This window comes from Leptosomus discolor, chromosome 7 (genome assembly GCF_034619465.1).
Source record: "Leptosomus discolor isolate bLepDis1 chromosome 7, bLepDis1.hap2, whole genome shotgun sequence".
Lineage (NCBI taxonomy): Eukaryota > Metazoa > Chordata > Aves > Leptosomiformes > Leptosomidae > Leptosomus > Leptosomus discolor.
In genome coordinates this window covers 54,904,984-54,927,716 of record NC_141397.1, presented here as the reverse complement: position 1 = coordinate 54,927,716, position 22,733 = coordinate 54,904,984, and the positions used below count along the sequence as shown (strand labels likewise).

Here is a 22,733-nt window from a genome sequence, read left to right as displayed (position 1 = left end):
TTAGCTTCATCTCAGTGGTCTGTAACTCTTTCCTTCAAAATGTGCATCTATTTGTTTCTTGTTGCTTTGGTTTGAGGAAAAGTCAGTGAAATAGAAGCCTGGTCACTTTGCAATACCGCTCTGTATTACTGAAGAAACAAAACACATTTTCCCACCCTGCCCTTGCTGGACACTTCTCTTTCCAGAGTCTAGGAGCTCTCCATTGTTTTTGTACAAGTACCTGCTTTTGTTCAGCCTGGTACGGGTGTCACCAGTTCTGATTTAAATATTTACGATTTGGAGAGATTTCACTCTGAATATTTTCAGGCAGTAAATTGACAAGAGTGCAAATTAAATGTAAACTAACTGAAAGCAAACTCTGTGCCTTGTTCGGTGACATCACTAGGGTGCTATGGAGTAGAGATGTACGTTGATTGTCCATTTGGATGAAAACAGTGCGTAACAATTGTATTATTCAACCTAAACTGTTGGAAAAGCACAAACGTTAAACTGGATAGTCTGCATAATGTTTTTATTAGCAAATGTTGGATGTGGTTTTACTGCATTTCCAAAGAATGCCGAGTTACGTGGCTCTGTATTTCCCTAGTTTGATTAGCATCTCTTTGCTGTTGATCTGACTATGAATTGACCTGTGCGGCACTGTTGTTGTAGACTTTTGCAGTGTGCCTCACTATGAGCCCTGCTAAGATAATACAAATTAAGAGGTTCAAGCATTGAAATACTTTCATGGTGGGAACATAGCTCATCTTCAAAACAGTTACGCAAGGCGCAGAGGGTCTGTTAAATTCTTACAGGGAGAACATGACCCGTAGCAATGAACAGCGTAGCTTAACAACAGGACTAACCTTACTGCACAGCAGAAGCAATCTGAGGTGTACTTAATATAATATAATGTAGCAATATTAACTTCTCCCCTATTAGCACCATTTTCTATTACAATCAAGGTAAGGTTGACATGGTATTCAGTCATATGTGTGACTGCCTTTCCACGTAGAGGCCCAGAACAGATTAATCCAGGACTGTCTGATATTAGATGAAACTATGTGGTGACAGGAGATCTGTGTAGATGGCATCTGCAAGCAAAGATGTAAAGGGGAAAGTAAAAAGGGAAGTGCAAATTATACGAGTACATAATATTGTGTTGATTTTTTTGCTATGATGCTGCAGCTGTTAAATATATCTCTCTGATTACATAATTTGCCATGAAATGACTTTGTTGGTTGCTGAGGACTTTTGCTGCATTTTGTCATGTGGTTCACATTAATCTGTGGATTTCCCTGGCTTCGGTTGCACAGCAATTTGTTCTGTCCAGGAGACTTTAAAAGCAGGCTCTTTTACAGTGAGTACAGGAGTGTGAGGAGTGCTTCGAAGGGATAATTGGCTTCCTTCCATTTGAGGATTTAATAGAGCACCTTTCCAGTCCCCAGTACCTCCCGTCATTTGGAGAAGCACAGTAACCCATATCTTGTGTGTCACTCCAGGGAAGTTGGTTTATAATAGCAGAGTTTTTAAAAATACCTGCTCCTGTGAGAGCTGTCATAGCACGCTTTCTGATTAGCCTGGAACCCCGGAGAGTGTGCTGCGGTCCGGAAGCAGGAGAGGTTGACAGTGCTATACCCAAAGGCTCCAGTGATGTTTGAGGAGTAGCTTCCAGTTTGTGTGTTTGTTTTGCTACTGCTGTTACTAGACAGAATGGATGGATGCTCATTCAGTTCTTCAGATATGATTTTGCACTGAATTTCAGCCTTAGGCTAGGAAGAAAGACTCCTTTTCTCTTAACACACCGCCAACATGTATACTTGTGGTTTATTAAACACCAAAGCAGCATTTCTCTTGAGTGCAAACAGCATGAACTCAAGGACCTGATTCAGCAGAATGTCTGTGCATATGCTTAAATTTAAGCACACGATTAAGAGTTCTGTGGAAGAGGGGATTTGGGAATTGTAATAAAAAGTGAGACTGGAGATTGGAAAGATTAGAGGACAAATGGCATGAGTGGAGTAGAAGCATAAGGCTGTTTGGGTGATAATCCTGTAGTTTGGTAGTTATTTTGTGTAACTTATTTTGGTCCTTACTCCTCAGACTGTATTGAAACAACTGACATGCAAATATTCTTTTGGGAAAATATGTCTGATAAAAATACAATCCCTAAGGTTGATCTTTACTTACGTGTAACATTCTTTGAAGTAACATGCTCACCCATGTCATGAGTACCTGGTTGTGCCTGCTTTTCACAACAGACAATGTAAAATCAGGAGTGAAAGTTAGGCAGTCCAGATCAGAAGCTTTTCTGGGTCTGCAACAGAGATGTAAGTCTGATTTGTTCAGGGCTTTCAGCTCCACCTTCTCCGCCTTCTCTCTGTCATTTGTCCTGTAGGACAATTCTTATTAGCACGCACGAGAGCCTGTTTGCACCTGACGTGTAGTGAACTGTTCTTAATGTTGCATTTCATGCACAAAAAAAAGAAAAGCTGGCAAAGATGATGAAAGACCTTCCCTTCCAGGAGTGGTTATGAACATTAGGCTTGCTTTTATTGTGAAAGATAAGAGTGCAGCGGTTCCTAAGGTTTTAGAATAGTGTAGACAGAAAGGAATAAAATGAAAAATGGACCATTTTAATGGAAGAAATTACACTTACTATTTGCTGCAGACTTTGAGATACTCAAGAAGTGCTAAACAGTATGACATAGAAATAATAGTCAGGGAGGTTGGGGCAGAACTTCTATAACTCCATACTACTTTAATGATTAATTTTATTTGTACTCATTCTCTTCCTCCGAGGTTATTCTTAATTACCATTGTGGTAATACATAGGAATCTTTTGCAATGCTAAAGCACTTAAAGATAAGTATGTATATTTTGATTTGTTTGAACAAAGTGATCTCTATGACAGCTATAAAAAAGAAAGAATTTCTGTTCTGAGATCAGAGGTATTCAAGACAACAAAACTTGGATTTAGAAATGCACAAACCGTTTCCCTTCATCAGGCTAAGCAAAGTAGGTCTGTGAGGAAGCTAATTCATGTCATGTATATAAAGCAAGTCAAATTCCAGCTACTACAAAGCTTTTATGTAAGACTGCTGACCCAATAGGTGGTGCAATATAAATAGATCAACAGTACACCCTTCCTTCTGCCGTTCTACCTAATCCTTCCTTGCCTTCAGGACTGAAGAGCATTTGATCTATTGAGTCTTAAATCAGACATTGTTTCCCACAGAATGAAATTGTGATAGTGTAAAAATGTTCTTGTGATTTTAGAATGAGAAGCTGAATGAGGAATATACTATTGTTCTTCCTTTTTTTTTCATATGTGTTAACTTCACAAAGCTGTAACTGCCTGGCTCTCTACTTGCTCTCCTTAGCTACCCCTGCCAGGTGGCTTGACATGAGCCCCTTCAAAAAGAGTAATTGCGTTAAACCTGTATTAATTTACTTTTTCAATAGTGCTTAAAATGCCCTCTTCCTCCTGCCTGCAGGTCTCCACTGCTGCTCAGAAGATGGAGCACTTTTTATTTTTAGTAACAATATCTCTCATGCTGGGATGGAAGAATCTTAAACCAATTAAACACATTAGAAGATAACAGTGCGTGTGGGTTTGGTTCAAGATCTCCATTTTCTTCACTCTGGGGTATGTCCTAGCGCCAGCCTTTCTATCCAAGATGACAGAAATAGTGCGATAAGCTGCTAACTAGGTAAGCAGGACAGCTGCTGCTTTGTGAGGTATTCCCTTGCCAAAAAATCACTTGTGCCTTTTTTTTTTTTTAATTCCATTACAGTTAAGTTTTATAAATTATCTTGATTTTGACTTAGGAAATTTTTTTCAGATGCCTGTTTCTTTTTAAACATTTATTTTTTTAAAAGAATGACTCTCTTGAATGTGAAGTGGCTTTTCCAATAGAAGAGGATTGTGTGTGTGCACTTTTAAGATTTGATGGTTTGTTCTTCCCTTTTAATAATGCTTAGTTACTGGGAAAAGAACTTGTGAATTGGCTAGAGTATTCTGATCCTTTAAAGTGTGTCTGGGTCCACATATTTTAACTCCATGTATACACTCCGAATAGCAGTTGATTTCATATTTTTATTTGCAGAAGTTGGAAAAGCATGTCCTGAACCTGCACGTGCATCTGTCTAGGCCAGGAAGCCTTTGGCTACACTGACACTGAACCTTTGTGCATTTGATATGGAATTTATATGGGTTAGCAGTGTCCAGATTGTTTAAATACAAGATATTTTCTGGGAACTGTGGCACGCATTGCTGACCTGCACTTGCTCTCAGCAGGGATATAGTCTTGAGCTTTTTATTTATTCTTCATCTTTAATTTGACAGTCAGAATACAAAGCACGAGGCAAGCTGTCCTGCATGGATTTCTTCTTACGGTGGAACATCAATACCGAATGAAGTCTGATAGCACTTTATAGAAGTCTAACACCTGAAATGTTAACATATCTAGCATTGTTCAGCATGACAACGTAACTTTATCATGTCTCTTGGACTGGATTGAGAGGTAAATCCTTAAGAGGAGAAGTAACAGTGGTCAGTAGGCTGCAGTAGTGTTTTCCCTGACCAGAATCGGTAGGTCACTGCCACTCTGTAACTATGCATTTCAACTAAGGATGATAATTAAGCTGTGAGACTACATATAGTCTTTGAAGGGCACTTCTAATATAGTACTTTTGAAAATGGTAAATGAGATTTCAGAGTACTCCAAAAGTTGATAGGGGAAGAGGGACAGGCAGGTAAGGCAAGGCATGGCAAGGAAAAAGGAAGATAGTCCATTAGCTAGTGTACTGGCATAGCGCTTGGGAGACTGGATCAGTTCCTGTGCAGTGCTGGGTTTGCTGTTCTGGTTAGTGTTTCATCTCCAATTCAGAGGAACTTGTCTACTGCTCAGTCTGGCACTACACAGCCTATGGCCAGACCTGCAAGCTCATAACTCCCACTGATATTGACAACGAACAAATAGCAAGTAAATGCTTCTGGAGGAGACAATTTTTAAAAGTAATACAGGTTTTTGATAATCAAGTGCCCAATTTACTGAATTACTATACAGCTAATAGTCAAGAGTGTTTGCGTCGCAAGGTGTTGTGGAGATAAATGAATTTGTCAGTGAGGTGCTGAGATTGTCTCATTTGTTATTCTTCCCTCGTGCAACGGCATATGATAGATTGCACACTGCTTTCTATGCAAACAGCTTCACCCTGGCTAGTTTGTATGTTTGTCTGTGGGAAGATGTAGTGAAAAATGGTGGGGTTTGGACATTTTGAATTGCAATTGGAGCGGTTCCATCCTGTGGGTTGCATTGGCTGGGGACTTTGAGTTTTCCAGCCAGCCCACATGAAGTGCCCAGCCCTGCTGCAGGTTCTTCTCGCCATGCTGCTACTCATTTTCTCTCTGACTTGCCTGGCTGTGGCCCCCATCTCCCTTGGTTTGCTAGCTGGGGAGAGATCTCCACTGTCCAGCTTTCTGCCAGGATATGGAGGTGGCGTATGGGGTCCTCCGAGGACAATGCTTTCCATCTTCTCCCCCTTTCACTTTCGCTTAATCCCAGAACAACTGGTAGATATTATGTGGTTTAGAACAAGTCTAGAAGAACATGAGCAAGCTGCCCTACGCTCCCTCTTCCCATGCTCTAAGTTGTTGCTAAATTTTGGAAGCTGTAAGGCCATGCCTGTGTAAACGGACCCTGTGTGCACATTCCCACCATTCTCCTCCCTCTTGCCCTTTCAGTGGGACATGGAAAGTCTGGCCAGGAAGGGAAAGGTTCCTCACATCTGTGCTGAAGCAGCCATCTTCCCTTCCCTCCTCCACACATGTAATTTTAAAACAAATGTTACCCTGTAATGCAAAATTTGCTAAAGCATCTGTTTCTTCCCTGGAGCTCTGGGAAAATGTGATCAATGTGACAAGTTTGTGTGTCTGCCTGGAAACTGTGTATGTTAGAGGATGAGCTCAATATGCATATCTCTGACAGCTCCTATTTATACCTACGTCAAGGCCCATATTGTCCCTCTTCTGTTTCCCTACCTCCCCAGTCAATTCCTTGAGCAGTTGGTCTCTCTCCTTCTCTCAGATAGTTTCCAGTCCCTTGTCTAGGAAGTCCTGAGTACGAAGGGTGCGCTGCCGTAAACCAGGAAAAGGAAACACCTGGAAAGGCAAACACCTGGTTTGCGTGGCCGTATCTCACAGGTCCTGCTCTATTCAGGCTGCTGGCGTTTACCCTGGTGCCTCCTCAGAGCCACCCTGAAGAGCTCTGGAGCAGGAGGCTGCTGCAGGGCTTCAGGCTTACGGACAGCTGTATCCCTGTTCAAAACGGCATCAGGCGGGTGTGCAAATGCCTTGTTTGGGTGTGTCGGTGTCTGAGTTATGTTAGGGGAGAGATTTTTCAAAGGTGTGCTTAAGATAGTTATTAATTGTCCCTTTGAAAATATTAGTATTTCATACTTGCCCATAACTTCAGTGACTAATTCACTGATCACTCACTTTTTGAAAGCTGGCACAGCCTCACTTGCTCAGAGTGAAAAGAGAGGATCTCTCTTTGCTTTGCACTCAGCAGCCGAAGAATTCCCATGAGTGGCTGTTACCAGGTCAACAGCAGTAGAACAACCCTTGATACTAGCATTTTGTAAACCAGGAAAACAAGCTTGATCGAGTGTTACTCTTTTTCTAATGTTATATAGGAAGCACTTCTTTTTCTAGCATTTTTCAAATGCTGGAGAACAGCAGTTGTTTGTGTAGAATTATCTGTTATTGTTAGCAATGTTCTTGCTTCTCTGCAGCACACTGGCATTGCCTTTATCCTTTAGAAGCAATGGAAAATGATAAATGAGGTTAACAAGCTTCAGTCTAAAGTGAAAACTAAATCTGTGACTATACAACTCTTGTTGCATTCATTCTGGTCAAGGGTTGGTTTGTTCATTTATTTTCTGGGAAAAAGTATCTCTTTTCCTTGGCCTCCTGAGAATCAGAAAACATGACTGAAACTCAGCTGCAGTAGCCTATTTCAGGGCTTAGCAAAGAATGCTAGGTACAGCATTTAGGGATGTAGAGAGCTTGTTTTCCTTAATTGCTTCCCAAATAGAAACTGGATGAACCTTCGGGATGCAGAAACAGGGAAAATCCTCTGGCAAGGAACAGAAGATCTGTCTGTACCTGGAGTGGAGCATGAAGGTACTGTGTGTCTTGCTGTGCATTTTGGGGACGGGCAGTGCTGCATGTCTAGGTCACCGGAGTTGCGAGCATACCCCTGCTTTGGAGGACAGATGTCCCGGCTGCGACTACACATCTTCGGAGGCTTCCACCACAATAACCTGGGGACACATGGAAAAGGGTGGAAGTGGATCAGTGGCTGGCAAAGGGGACAAGTTAAACAATGCTAAGCAGGGAGCTCAGCTGGGTAAGGAATGAGTGGCTGACCTTTGCTAGGTTGAGTGTTGGTTCCAAAATGAAAAGTATAAAAATATATTGACTTTTCTCAGTGTAACAACCGGGTTTAGTCAAGGTCAAATGGAGAACTGGTGGGGAAGAAGCATACACAGTAGTTACCTTGCCTGGCCACAACTGTCCTAATATTCTCCTGCACTAAACTTGACCTCTGCTTTACAATGGCGTACGTGGCACATTGGCTCTGCTCTCCTGTCCCTCTACCATTGCTAGGAAGGCCTGTTGCCCTTCTTCGTCCGTCCTTGATGAGTACCAGAGGACTTCACTGTCCCTTACTCTTCCCTATTTGTGACAAAGCACTGTGATGGGTAACGTCCCTTGCCAAGAGCTTTGCTTTGTCTCTGTGAAGAGTCTGACCTCACTGAATTAATTTTGAAGGCTTTTGTATTATGTGGGTACCATAGCTGATCTCCAGTAAGTGGAGTGGACTTGATCATTTAATTATGCTGGTGACATTGATGTATTTTTTGTTGAACATCAAGGACTGAGTTCTGCCTGTCACTACTAGGACTTACCTCTCCCGTAAATTGGAAAATCTGTTATGTCTGAAGGAGGCAACTGGCATATAAAGATCCTTCTCTGCCCAGAGAGCATACAGAAGATCTGTGGCAAACCACTGTGAGTCCCGTAGTCCTCCAGCAATATACCTGGTTTAAAGCCAGCTAAAGGCACAAGAGAAACAAGTTGCCTTCTTCTTATTTGGTCCCCAGTCAACGTCCATCTCCTTTCTGACAAGAGTTCATTAGCAGGAACAGTAGTAGGTTGTCTCAGCTTAAGAGGGGCCTGATGCCAGGCACAGAGGATGCAGGTCAGAGCTGGAGGAAGGCAAAGCTGTGACTCAGCGATGACTAACAGCATTTTCCAATCTTTGTCTCCTTCAGCCTGGCTAACCTGTACTCCCATTCTCATACCAGTGCAAACAGCAAACAGTTCTGCCAATGGGCCTTAACAGATGCTTACTCGTGCCTATCGTACAAGATACCTGTATTAAAGAAAAACATTCCAGCATGTTCATATGCAACTGAAGGAAAGCAATTGAAATACAACTTTCAAAAGAAATGTGGCACTTCATCAGTTTAATACTAAATTTCTTAAACTGCAGGTTAGCAATGCTTTGCCTTCCTGAAATAACTGTGTAACAGGAGACCTAGGAGAAATGAGGAATCAGGCTTTAGAAAGCAGAGGAGAATCAGCTAAAAATATTCCCAGTCTTCCCAGATTTTGTGCTGTAAAAGCTTATCCTTGGATGCACGGCTAGTCTTTGAATCCTCTGTCTCAACAGACTGTTGCACTGCTGTGGTTCAATGTAAACTGGGGAATGGTGTGCTTTGGGGCGGAGAGGACAGCTGAAGCTGTGTCTCAGGAGGGTTTGTTGTGTTGCCCCATTTCCCTTCTGCCACCTTTCTCCCTTTGGCAAATCGTATCACCTCACTGTGTCTCAGATTTTCCTCACATATATAAACCAGGAACCCTCACCTCCATCAGAGGAGCTTGGGGAATTAATTAAAACATACTCTAGCATGAGATTAATGCCCATTGTACAAGGAATTGTTAAGACCTTATCTGGTGTGCAGTTCAATAGTCCATCTAGAAGATGGATGACTGCAAACTGGAACAGGTGCAGGGAAGAGCTATTAGGAGAAGCCACTGGAAAGATTATGGGTGGGAGGATGGTCTTCCTTGGAGAGGAGAGGAAAAAAGCCACTCTTGTGTGGCTTAGCAAGAAAAGAAGTCTGAGATAGATAGATTATTCTCAACAAACAGGCTAAGAAAGGGCAGAGGCGTCCAACAAAGGAAGATAATCTGACTATGAGTTAAAAGAAGGTGTGGGGAAATGCGGTTCTGGTACAGTCACGCAACAGAAACAGTGAGGGCAAACAGTCAGAATAGTTGTTTTAAAATGAAGGCCATGTGTGTCTCAAAGTCGTTATATAGTACTTGTGAGTGCGTGTGTAAGTGTTCTGTGGCCATTCAAGGCAAATCACAGTCTAGACATAGCAAACAAAGAATCAAATATATAGCAGAGTGAAGAAAATATATTTCCTTTGAACAGGACTTTTGTTTGCTTTTTAAACAGGACTTCTATTTAATTTTAGTACAGGTTTCCTTAAAAAATTAACTCTTAAGTTTCAAATCATGATACTGTATTGCTATCTAAACTTACGACTGCCACTTAGATTAAATAAAAATAATATTAATGTGTGGTTTTGGATTGCTGCTGAAGTCTTAACATTAAACTGCTGAAAGTAGTGAAAATCACTGCCTGAGCACCTGAACCTGTAATTAACCATCTAGACCAGCTTTTGACAGCAGGAGCTTTTCCATGTACCCCGTCAGCTGAGTTCAGTGACCGTGCATTCAAAACTGGGAGGCAGTCTGGAAGATGCAAATCCATAAAGTTTGCTTTCTTCCAATATACAAACAAATCTTGAAGTAAGCTGCTGAGATCTTGCACAGTGTTGTTCCCAGTCACCACAGCCAGCTTTCATTCAGGGAATACAAATAATCCCTTCTTTATCTAGGAAAAGATCTAGTTTGAAATATAAAGTAAGTTTGGCTAAGATAGCTTGCTTTCTTACCTGTTCCAAACATTTAAGATAGTTTTATTAAACTATATGAAAACATAATGATAAGGATATTTTAATTGAACAACAGTTTCTAACTAAACGTAGTTGGGCCCAAAATGACTTGCTTAGTAAATCAGAAATATGTCATTCATCGCTTTCTAATCTAATTAGAATTAAGTATCTGACTGAACGTATGCTAGCTGTGTAATTGCTTAAATAAACGTGCAGGTATAGTATATTCTCAAGTTAACAAAAAGCAGGAGTAAATTTAGGATAAAGTCTATGCTTACCTGCATTTTGACTTGTTTTAAAAGGGACCTAACTGATGAGAATCAAACTTCTTTCCCTTCTATCTTTTTAATGGAAAAAAAGAGGTATAAAAGTAAATTGAATTTAAAATAAATAATTTAAATTAAAATTTTCTGCTTGATGATATAAATATAAATTAAAATCTCTTAGCACCAGGTTTAAAGACTACACAGTCCTACTTTTATGAAAATTAACCTTTTATTTTGTAGTGTTACAATATTAAAGCAATCATTCTCAGCAGTCTGTCTTGGGGATGTAAGAAATGTAATTACTAAATTGCAGGATAGTTTTAACAGAGTCATTTTACACTTAACTGCAAAGGGATGTTTGTTCACAACAGGCTGTAGTCTGTACTTGTGAGAGCAGTAAAGGATGGTGCCATGCAGATTTTTAGATGAAAAAAAAAAAAAAGACTAAAAATAATTAGAGAGGTTTTACATTTAAAAATCTTCCCTTACACTCTTAACTCTCTTTTTCACTTTTCTTTTTTTAAAACAAACCGTGGGCCATGTGTTTCTCCATGGGATGGGACAGTAGCTTACATTCCCTAACCCTCCAGCTCTCTAGATTGCTTTCATATCAAGGTCCTACTCCATTAAACTGTTCTACATTAGGTGGATTTGCCTGGGGTTTGGTAGGCTCTTCCTTTTATTAAACAGCAGCCTGCTGTCTGCTCATGGATGTTGTGATACGCTGTCTGTTTAGGAGCAGTTTGGCTCATAAAGCACATGCCAGCTGTATTCCCTCCCCTCTTTATTTCTAATAAATTTACATGAAACATTTTCTAATACGCAGGAAGGATTATGTGCAGTCACACCACTGAGGTATGACGGGCTTGGGAGATTTTTAGTATATTGACTCCCCCCCATATTCTCCTGATTAGGACCTTTCAGCATATTAATCAGTGCTCCCAAACTGTCCTTTCTCTTACTCCTCTGCCTCCGGAAAAAGCCTTGTGAAATATCTACCAGGTAGAGTTTGCCACTTGCTGTTGGCGTCTCACCCACTGCGAGAGCCCAGATACCTTGGATTGCCGAACTACTCTCTTAAACTCTCTAGTTTGGCACTGACTTTGCTGCCTGTGTGGGCCGCGGTGCCTGGGGAACAGACATTTTGTACACTTGCGCAGGACGACTTCAGAGCGGTGTGAGATAGCTGGAACAGTGCTGCTGGGCTGAGAAGTGGCCGTTTGTGGTTTGCTGGGGATGCACAGTCCGCAAGGGAAGGAGAAGTGGGAAGGACTGACACGCTGCGTGTACTAAGCAGCCCTTCGGCTAGTTGTGATCTTCAGCACACTTCCTGAGTAAAAATGGAAGTTGCATCTCATATTTTTACCTGAAGAACTGTGGGGTTTAGTAATAAACAGCTAAGAACCAGGAGTCTGGGAGGTCAGTCTTGTATCCCTGGTTCTGTCACAAGTCTCATTCCTGACTCTGGGCAAGGTACTTAACCTGTTTGCATCTTGGATTTCACTCCTGCAAATGTAAAACCAAAGTCCTTTGTATTTGCATTTCTCCTGCTGCTATGATCTTGCATTATTTCAGAGTATATTGCAATAGCACCTGAAGGAGCTGGGTTTGGTTTATTGTGTCCAAATAATGCTTCTTTATCTGTCTCACAGCTCGAGTTCCTAAAAAAATCCTGAAATGCAAAGCAGTGTCTCGGGAGTTAAACTTTTCCTCAGCAGAACAAATGGAAAAATTCCGCCTGGAACAGAAAGTTTATTTCAAAGGGCAGTGTCTAGAAGGTATGCATCTGCTCCGTGTGCAGTCCTGCTGCAGCGCAGGGAGTGACCCCCAGCACGGCGGGGATTAGAGAAACTAAAATGGGTTGAACGTGGTGATTTTAATTTTTCAGAGTAGCACCGAAGCACTCGTCAGGGCTAATGGGCCACAGTATTAGGGATAGCATTTCATAAGTGTATTAACACTTCGTTATGTAAGCAAAAAATCTGGGTAATCGTGCTTCAGGGCATAAATCCACCGCAGGCTGCCTGAGGCAAGGAAAGAGGTTATTTTAGAGTCACCCGTTACAGGGATTCGTGCCTCTTCCTCAGGAGCACCTAGTGCTGGCCACCACCGGACGGGAGGCCGGGCTAAAAGAGCCTCTGGTTTACTTTGGTTACAGCAGTGCCACCAAGTATTGTCCGTGTGACTCCATAGCTGCACATTTGATCTCCCTCACTGCGGTGTTACTCTTAATCTGGGGTGGAGGAGGGGGAGATAAAACATGGAGCTCCTTGTCTTTCTTTTGGGCAGTGAGTTGTACACTTAGTCTCAACTGGATCAGGGGGGTGTCTGCGAGAGGGGGAGTGTGGTTTCCCTGTTCCCAATTAGGTGTGATGAAATTTTCGCTGAATGCTGAGGAAGTGGTGTGGCTTTATCCTTACCATCAGCTGTTTCAGAAAGGGAGTAACTGCTTCAAGAGGAGGGCAGGGTTCGGTGCAGTTTAAGCTGTACGGAGTAATTTAAATCTAAAATGTTGGCAGCGCAGCAGGACAGTTTAGGGAGTTCCCCGGCCTGTCAGGTGAAAAGCAAAAGGACCATTTGTGGATTTTACCGTCTTTCAAATGCCTCTGGATCTTCTTTTTACTTTGCAGAATGGTTCTTTGAATTCGGTTTTGTGATTCCTAACTCCACAAACACTTGGCAGTCCTTGATAGAGGCAGCACCTGAATCACAGATGATGACAGCTAACGTTTTAACGTGAGTGCCTTGGGCTTACAGAATCTGAGAGCAGGCAGAGAAAAAGCAGTGTGTGGCATTTCCTTGGGGGCCACAGTGGGAATGAAGAGAGGGAGCTGCTACCAACTCTGAATCACCCTCACTACTGATAGCTGTTGAGAGATAAAAGGGGCTAAGCCAACCTCATTACCTTCTTTCCCACAGGTCCAATTTGCATTAATATAGCAGTAAAAGTTTGGAGAAAGTGGAGCTGATCCTTTATTAGAGTTGCTTGATTTTTCTGAAAGGTGAACTCTGAAGGAATTTTAAAATGCTTTCCAGCTTAATACTGCTTACATCCAGGAAAAAAAATAAAAGAGATGTTTGGGCCGTTTTCAAGTCCAGCGATTGATCACTGACTCTCGTCCAAGGTGGTTGGTTTTTGTGCAGTATATCACGCATAGGAGCTGCTCTAGTGTTTGTTTCATCACTGTAACATTTTGCCAAGCTTTGTTGGCTTTTACGTTGGCTTATTTAGTCACACAGAGTTGTATCTGGGGATAAAATACCCTTAACAGGTAGGAAACAGTCGTTTTACAGTCAGCTGTAGTGGGATTCACACACCTTCCTCAGAAGTCCTGGCCGCTGATTGCATATTGACTTCTGAGCAGGTCAGCGATCCCTTGGGCTTGTGTCAGAATAATGCACGAGCTGTGGTGGGGGTGACAGAACGGGCTCCCGGAGGGAGGCCCCTGGGAAGCTGTAATCGCTGACAAAAAGCCACCCTCCCTGCAGTTCTAGATGGGTGCTGGCAAGCACGCGAGGAGCACGTTGCCAGCAGAGACAGAAGGGTACGGGAATCCTGCTGCCAACAAGAGGCAGACAGGGAGCAGCCAGTCTCACCGCAAGGTCACTGTGTCCTCTGGAAGACCTCCCTCTCCAGCGTTTTCCCTCTCGTTCCTGCCTGGAGGAAAGCCAGTCGCATAGAGGAGGCACTGGGATGGGAACTGCCGTCCCTGATTTTTATTCTCGGCACGTTCCAAAGAGAGAGCGGACTCAGAAGAGCGTCGGTGTTCAAATAGTGCTCCCTGGCCCAATCTGCTCAGAACCTCGTAGGTGCTACACGTGTCCTCGGCTCCCAGAGCTGGTGGCTTTCAGTCAGTACAGGAGGTGCCAGATTTGGGAATCAGAGTAAAGAAACAAAGACATCTGACAAGTTGGGTTTGACCCCCTTGGGAAATCAAGGCATTTTCAGGACCGGGGGTTATGACAGTCCAGTTCTCAAGTGACTTTGAGGATTTTCCAGTGTCCCATTCTTTCCCTGGAGCCTGTCCACTCGTTGTGGGCAGCCCAGAACTCTCGCCTATTCATGGAGGTGTCCTAAAGCCATTCTTGAGGCTTTTCAGTAAAATCACCAGCCCAAAGAAACCAGCTTTTTTCAGCTGCCAAGGCTTGGAAAGCCCCTCACTTTCTGATATTCCCAAAGACCTCATGTTTGCCTCGGTGTTTCCATAGCAGGAGAGAACAGAGATGTGGTATTTGGTGCTCACCAAGGCACTCTGTGCAAAGGATTCCCAGGATGATTGACTGTAAGACCGAGAACATTCCCTGACATTTGAGTTCAAACATTGTCCACCCCACAGCAAAAACCTTACACTCTTGCCAGGTTCAGCTTTGCCAGTGTTACAGACACCAAGAGCGACAGTGAAGGTGGAACTGCTGCTTTGATTTTCAAGAGCCGGGTGATTTAGACACGATCAGATCACACTGCTCAGGTGTCCGGGTGTTGTAATGGCCCCAAAGTTCTTATTTTTGTCTACCAAAATCTCGAAGTCAGCACGTTAAATCATCGGAGCTTCTGTCGTGCCCACATCTACATTTCCATTGCAGTTTGTGTAAAATGTGCTTGTGCGTTTGCATTCAAGCACTTCTTGAGGGCAATGACATGCCAAGCTGGTTGGAGTAGCTTGCTCAGCACTCGAGGACAGAGATGGGGACTAAAAAAAGAATTCCCATCCGTTGTCACAATTCACTGCAAGAGAGAGGGGCCTGAAGGTGCTGGGACTGCTCGTTTATTTTTAGCAGCAGAAGTTTGCTGTTGGTGAGCACTCTGCAGCCTGCGTGGTGCCGTGCCCAGAAGGGGAGGGGTGGGGGGAACTGCTCCACGTAGGAATGCGGTGGGGAGATCCCTCAGCCCTGACAGCCCCCGGCTCAGGACACGGGCTCACTGCCTGGGCTCCAAACCAAAGCTGGTGTTGCTGGGGGTGAGGAGTCAGCCCAGGCTCGTGAGAGCATTGAGAGGAGCAGTCGTTTCCTGCGGTTCATGCACTCTTCTAACACCTCTTCTTTCTCCTCTTTTCCTTCCACAGTGGTAATGTTATTATAGAAACCAAATTCTATGATGACGACCTTCTCGTAAGCACTTCCAGAGTGAGACTTTTCTACGTTTGAGATGGGGCTTTTTGGAGCTGTTTTAGTTTTCCTCCATACAGTTCTTGGTGCAGAACCCCCCGACTATCCAGTGGAAGACACTCCCGTAGGCGGTGACCCTGGGGACCAGCTCAACGTGGGTTGTGACCTTTGCCCATCAGTTATTTTGCTTTCTCCTCTGCCAAGACCAGACCCTCAGAGACAGGACCATCTGCTCAGCGATGCACTGGGGAATAGAGGCTGTCTCTGAACGCGGGCAAACGATGGTCATGCAGAACTAATACTGTAAATTACGTTAGTCTCATCCTTTGTATTTCTCTGGATCCTGGTATCTTCTCCCATTTCCACTCACACCAAACTCTCAATGCGTTTCATTTTTGGGGGATTAAGTTAACCTTTTCATTTTCATCATGCTGTAGGTTTTTATCCTTTCACTGGATTTCTGTGTAACTGGTCCACACATCCTCTTACCCTGAACTTGTAAAATAGACTGTGATATCACCCAATGTAATTAAAACAAATTTCTCAATAAAAACATTCCTACCGTCCAAAGAAGGGAAAAACAATGTTAGTTCTGTGCGTTTTCCTTTCTGTTATAAAAATGCCTCACAGCAGGCACAAGCTCCCGTCACTCAAGCCTGCAGCAGAACAGGGCTTTCCACAGCCCCATTTCTTCCACAGCCCCCATATCCTTGTTAAATTTCTCTCCCTCCAGCTGACCACGCAGGAAACGTTTCCTGACTGCTCCGGCCAAGGTTTCTCCTTGGCCTCATTTCTGTCCGTGAATCCCTCGGGGTGGTTTGTCCCGTTTGCCCCGTCACTGGTTTCTCGAGCAGCGCTGCACGCTGTGCTGATTTTCTGAGTTCCTGGGGCCGCTCAAACCCCTCGGGAAAAACCTGCGTTCCCCTGAGCCCACCAGCACCAGTCCTGTGCTGGGCTGAGCGCCCCGAAGCACAGCTGTGGCTGCGGGTGCCGCTGCCAGCAATCCCCAGAGGTGGGCAGCTTTAACGACACGCGGCGGGAGTTTTCGCTAGGACAGGCTCTCAAGCCCTACCCCTTCCCCTTGTCCTTTAGCTCTAGCACCTGTAAATCCTGGGGAGGGGGTGTCGCCAGCTTCATAATTTAAACATCACGGGCAGCTTTATGATCGCTCAACACCTTGGTCAGCCTGTCCTGCGGCTGGGCTTGAGGTTCTCAGGAGAGTCACGGGGCAATGAAATGCATCATTTCAGCTCCTGAATTCAGCCCCTGGGTGTATGTGGGAGGGATACAACATGATTTGGTTTTAGGTGAGTTGAAGTTGGGCCGTTAATCCCCACGAGAAGAGCATTAGCTGTTGTAGCAGCTTTCTCGTGAGACCTCGCGGGTGGATTCCAGCCTGCTGGACTCGCAGGGCAGAGTCTTCTCGGCCTGTCCTAGGCCAGCCTTTATACAACGGGATCAGCCGAAACTGCCTTCCGCACCCAGCGTGAACGACCCCAGCAGCGGTGACCTCCGTCCGAGGGGAGAGGCAAAAGGTACCCACAAAGGAAAAATACGAAAGGTCGAGGGTTTTGAGAGCCGGTACCTCCACGTTCTGGGGCAGACGCTCTGCTAGACGCACGCAGGAGGTGTCGAGCACGGGCAGGGAGAAGGCGTCTGCTTTTGCCTCCGGAGCCCCTTTCCTCCCTGCCCAGTCCGCCCAGTTCACCCAGTTGGAGCTGGCCAGCCCCGCGGCGGCGGCTCTGCGGCGGGTCATTGCCGCCCTCAAGTGGCTCCGTGGGAAATAGCTGGCAGCTCACCCGCTCCTATCCCAGCCCCCCTCCAGCCTCTCCCAGTCCACCCCAGCATCCCCCAGTGCGCGGCTCAGCCTCCCTTAGAGAACCGAGGGAGCAAGAGCCGGGGGAAATCAGGGGGCCGGATCCAGCTGGAGGAAAGGGCCCAGTAGGGCAGGGGGGGAACAGAGTGGCCTGACCAGATGCCACCCAAAATCCGTGCAAGGGGCCCCTGGCTGCTCCAAGCTTGGCCCAGGCAGCTGCGTGTCCCCTCCCCGTGGGGCTGACGGGGATTTGGGAGCCCTGGGAGAAGGGGCAGGAGGCACTGCCGACGTGCTGCCCTCGGCGTGCCCCGTCCCCAGCGTGGCGTGGGGACCTCTGGGCTCCCTGGCACAGGGCCGTTGGCGCTGGGGCAGCAAAGGCACCAGCAAAGGGAAAAGTGGGGCTGGAAAGGGTGAGAGCGGAGCAGGAGGTGGGGGTGTGCACGTCACCACCGCCACCACCCGTCCCTGTGCCCATGGGCAGCCCCGTGCCACCCTCCGCTCAAAGGCCGGGGCAGGGTAGGGGGGAGAAGTTGGAGCTGGGAACAACACAGCGATTCCTCCTTTTATTTACCAAAAAAGATCCCACCTGGCAACTCACCGCCTTGGCAGGCACCTCTGCGGCAGGGAAACTCCCTGCAGCCTGGTCCACGCGCCAGGCTCTGCACGAGGAGAGGGGTCCATGGTGGCGAAAGGGGCAATTTTGGGGCGGGGCGGTAGAACCTGGCTGGGCCAGACAAGGAGCCTCTTGCCATGCGGGGCCCTTCCCAGAGCTCAGCCGCTCACAGAAACCCCGGCTCACCCAGAGCTACGGCCGAGCAGTTCCCGGGAGAGGGAACCCGCCGCCTTCAGCAGCAGCAGCCGCCGCAGGTGAATCCCAACCAACAGCCATGGCTTTCCCCAGCTCGCTGTTCGTAGCCAGGGCGTTTTGGCCTCGGCAGCCCCCATGGCAGGCGTGAGTTCCTTCCAGCGGCCCAGTGTGTCTGCGAGAGCCTCGGGGCAGGGACCGTGCTTGGGAGGCTGCTCCCCACCAGCCGGGCAGCCGCTACACGGGGCTCACGCTCCATGTCGGGAGGGCTCTGAGCCACCCTGGACACCTGTGGAAACCGGGAGCGAGGGCAGGGCGGCCCTGCAGAGCCCAGACGCGCAGTCAGAGGCCACAGAGGCATGTCAAGAAGCGGAGGAAGGAGGGAGGGAGAAGCAGGCGAGAGCCAGGGCTGTGCACAGCTGGGGGGGGGCTGGCACAGAGAGATTTGGGGTGAAGCTTGTGAAAAGCAAGCTTTATCCTCACTGCCTTTCAGCCATGGCTTCGCCTGGAGCCCTCCCAGCTGGGGTGTAGCACAGCTGCTGGGTAAGAGCAGCGAGGCAGCACTGGAGGAAGGTGAGGCTTTTTTGGCTTTAGGGGCGCTCTCTGCATGGTTTTGGGGTCCATCACACCACAGAGGCTCCCTGAAGCATGGGCATGGCTTATGGCAATGAAAAACACCCATCGATAGGAATGCAGGGCTGGATGCAAAGCAGGACCCTGACCCTGGGTGCATTGCGCTCTTGCCTGCATGCTGCGACGAGGGTGATGGGGGAAGGGGGCCAGCTCCTCCCCACCACACAGCAAGCCCTGGGCTCTCGCACCCTCACTGCCTATTGCCAGCACCCCGTCGGGCGGGGTTCCCCACCCTGGCTGCTGCCTGGGCACCCTCCCCAGCCACCATGGGGGCTCTCAGCTGCCCGACACTACGGCAAAGCCGACTGGGGCTCCCGCTGGCGTGCTGCCCCAGATCTGCCCTGCCCAATAACGCTCAGGCAGGGAAGCAGAGCCGTCCTAATGCGGTTAATTAGCTGATTCACGAAGGTTACTGGCGCACAAACAGCCCAGGGCCACGTTATGTTCGGTGCCTGCTTTGCTACTCTTACCTTCCCATGGGTGCAGGCAGCCCAGGCAGGCAGCGCGTGGCAGCAGGCAACGTATGGCAGCGACGGCAGCCTGCGAGGTCAGCGCCATCTCATCCCGTTTCATCCAGCTCTGTCCTCCCCCAGCAGCACTGGGAGGCGAGCGGGAGCGCTGGGAAGGCTCAGGTCCCTCTGCCACTTTTGGAAAGGGCACAAATCCCGCTCCTGGGTCACCAGGACAGTGCAGGCAGAGCCCCAGGCAGGCATTGAACTGCTTGGACACAGGGATTTGGGGCTGCCAGGTGACTTGGGTGCAGCCCCATCGGTCCCCAAAGACAGAACGGCAGCCGGGGCAGAGGCTGACACCCACAGCACACCTGGCACCCGCACCCAGGGCAGTGCTCCCCACCAGCACCCCCCACTGTGGGAGGGGATTGGGGTGAAGCTGTGGCCATGGCCCCTCTTGCAGAGCATCCCGTTCTTATGGCATCCGGCTCTGCGCCAAAACCCTGCCTGCACCACCCCTCCCCATGCCAAAATCCTGCCTGCGTTCCCAGCAGGCAGGGTGTAGGGAGCATAGCCCCCAGGAGGGATGATGAGCTGAGAGGGGACAAGCTGGGGACACAGAGCAAGGGGAGAAGGGGGCAGCAGGACAGTGCTGAGGAAAGCTCTCCTGGTGTCCCAAAAGCCGGGCTGGAGAGGGCTGGCATTGCCCCAGGTGTGCGAAAGGGGACAAGTTGTGGGAAGGGCTCACACTCACACCACCTATGGAAGATGGGCACCAAGAAACCAGCAGGGATGCAGGAAGAAGCCACAAAAGCGATGGGAAGACCCCGACGGACTTACAGAGCCAGCGTCACCTGGCTGATCGAGAAGCCAAAGTGGTCGGAGGAGAGGACAGAGGCCCGATTTCCATGGGAGGAGGCGGCAAAACCAGCAACTGAGGCCAGGTACATTCAGCTCAGGAACTGGGAATATCTGTGCCCCTCGATGCTTCCCAGGATCCTTGCAGGAAACTCCCTGGCGCGGAGTAGAGCAGTAGCTCTGGCTGCCCCACGCCAGCGGACGGGCTGTGCCGCCTGTTCAGCCCCGTCCCCAACAGCCTGTTTGGGTTTCCTGGCAGGGTGGTCTCGGCAGCACAACCCACGGACCCCAGACAGCCACGGCCTGTCCCCACCGTGCTGCCATAGCCCCCGGGGGGGGAGCGGGGGGCCGATAGTTGGGGCGCTGGGCTTCCCCATCCCGCAGCACTAGATGGTGCTGCAATACAGCGATAGTGCCTGGGCTGCACCGTGCCTACACAGCGCCGGCGGCCGAGCGGGGACGACGCTGGCTTGGGTCACCGCATCGTCCAGCAACCCCGGGAGAGGCACCGAGGGCCAGCTGGGGCCAGCCAGCCCCATGCCAGGTAGGCTGGCAGGCCGCCTGGGACGGGACGTGTCACCAGCTCTGCCCCCAGAGAGGAGCAGCCCTCGAGCCGGGCTGGATGTGCCCAGCCCCAAGCCAGCCCGGAGCCCCCCGGGAATACCGACGGGGGGCACGGTTCGGAGCAGGGCTGCTCCTGCTGCAGGGGGAGGCGTCCCAGCATCTCGACACCTCTGTGCCTCACGCCTGCCTTCGGCCCTGCCCCTGCCAAGCTGGGGGGTGCACAAGAGGCGCCGAGAGCCGAGGCCACAGCTAACAGCCCGGTGGGGCTGGCCACGGCCAAACGCAGCGCAGGGAAGCAGTAAACTCATCCTTGCCTTGGGGGGATAAGTAGCGTTAAGGGGGACTTGCCCCAGGATAGGGGAGCCAGCCCCTGCAATGGCTCTGCACCCATCCCTGCAGGGTGGGTGCACCCCGCAGCAGCCAGGAGCTGCTCTGAGCCCTTGGGCTGCCCTCGGAGCTTCACTTGGTGGTGGAGCCAACCCCAGGCCCACGTAGGACCACATTCCCTGCTGCTCCAGCCAGGCAATTTGGAGCCATGTCCCTTCTCTGCTTGTGGATTCCAGGGCTGGCAGTGCCCAGGCTACCAGCCAGGGAGTAGGTGGCTCATACATGCTACGGGTTGTCCTCTGCAGCGTTGCCCATGGGTCATGCGCCAACTGAGCATCCAGGTCTTCGGCTTTGGGCACAAGCTGCATCACCCTTCAGTCCTCTTGCCCTAAGTCATGAAAGAGGGGTACTGGTTTCCAGTTCCCTGAAAGACCAGGGCCAGGAGCCTGCTCTGCCTGTGGCAAAGGAGACGGGTCCAGAGAGGTGCCCACAGCAATCTGGAGGACCCACATCCCCATCCGACACCCAACTGGCATGCAGGGAGAGGCAGAGCCCCTCACCTTCAGGCCTTCCTCCTGGGGAGTAAAGGACACATGCGAAGATCCCCTCCCTGCAGATTTACAGCCTGAGGTCTCCATCCCTGTGGACTCTCCAAGGGCTGATGAGGTTGAGCTTTCTCATCCCCCAGCTGCCTCCCTTGCACTGTGCTTCCTTACAGAAGGGATGCAAGAGCTTCTCCAGGTCCCGTCTGCTCCAAAGGGCAGCACTTGTCCCTTCCTCCCAGGTCTCTTCCTGGGTCAGGTGTGGTGCAGCACTATGGAGGGGCCTCCAAGTTCACCGCCCCTGGCCAACCCCCACCCCTCCCTCCAGGGCTTCTTGGGGTATGCAAAGCCAAGAGTGCCCTGTGGCCCTTCCTCCTGCTCTCCTGCCCTTTGGAGAGGATCAGCTCAGCCAGACAAAACAGAGCAGCCATTGGTTCAGGGAAGGATGGAGGATTCCCAGTGTCTGCGCTGGAGGAGCCCAGCCCTGCTCCCTCTCCGAGGTGCCCATCCCAGGGTGAGGAAGGATTGGGGTGGTGGCCCCAAGGAGACCTGGCAGCAGGGGTTAGCATCCAGCTGGGTTTCAGATTTTGTGGACCTCCACTGGGCTGGGGACTGCCAGGTCCCTCCGACAGCCAAGTCAGAGTCCTGGACTAGAGCTGCCGGGGCTCACTGAGGGGGACGGGCTGTGGGGCACACAGCAGCCAGGGACAAGACAGGAACTAGGTCTCCCACATCTGCTCTTCAGTGTGGGCTGGGCTTTCCTGCCTACACCAGACAGCCCTCAGGGCAAGCGCACAAACATCATTACACCACTTAGGAGGTGCATCTTTAATATGTGGGACGAGCCAAGACTGGCCAAGGGCCCTGGGATTCCCCAGCCCACTCCTCAGGGGTCTGCTCCCCTGAGACACCTCGCATCTTGAGCCAGGTGGCAATTTCTCTGCCAGAGGAACAACTCTTCATGTCTATTTTCAACAGCAACACCCCAAAAGTGCTTCTGGTTTTGTGACCTTGAGGAGTCATGCCTGGAAGGCAGTTTCACTCATCAGACTCTTAAGTACATGCCAATTATTTGCCCAGACACAAACTGCACCAGTAACCCCAGCCTGTGTCTAGTTTGGAGTTCAAGTCCTGCATTCCCCACAAGCAGGTTCTTCACCAAGCCCTCAAGGTGCTCCAAATTTCATTAAGGTTGTCAAGATGCAACAAGAAGAGTTCTGGATGAGGCTAACCAAAAGCTACAGCTGTTGCAGGACAAGCTTTGAGCTGATGAAATGGATCCTATCCTACTATGGGCAGGAGGTCAGCACTTGAGATAAGGCTGCTGGTCCAGACCCAGTCCAG

General features: G+C 48.7%; 1 protein-coding gene across 1 annotated transcript in view; it reads left to right on the top strand.

Annotated features, from left to right (window-relative positions):
- PDE6D (phosphodiesterase 6D) overlaps window positions 1-15,976 on the top strand; it is a 39,309-nt gene extending 23,333 nt beyond the window's left edge. The window contains exons 2-5 of the mRNA XM_086468055.1: window positions 7,080-7,168; window positions 11,939-12,064; window positions 12,917-13,022; window positions 15,350-15,976. Coding sequence (XP_086324181.1) covers window positions 7,087-7,168; window positions 11,939-12,064; window positions 12,917-13,022; window positions 15,350-15,431 — 396 coding nt within the window. The 5' untranslated portion in view covers window positions 7,080-7,086 and the 3' untranslated portion in view covers window positions 15,432-15,976. The remainder of the gene's footprint in view (window positions 1-7,079; window positions 7,169-11,938; window positions 12,065-12,916; window positions 13,023-15,349) is intronic.
- The last annotated feature ends 6,757 nt before the right edge of the window (window positions 15,977-22,733 follow it).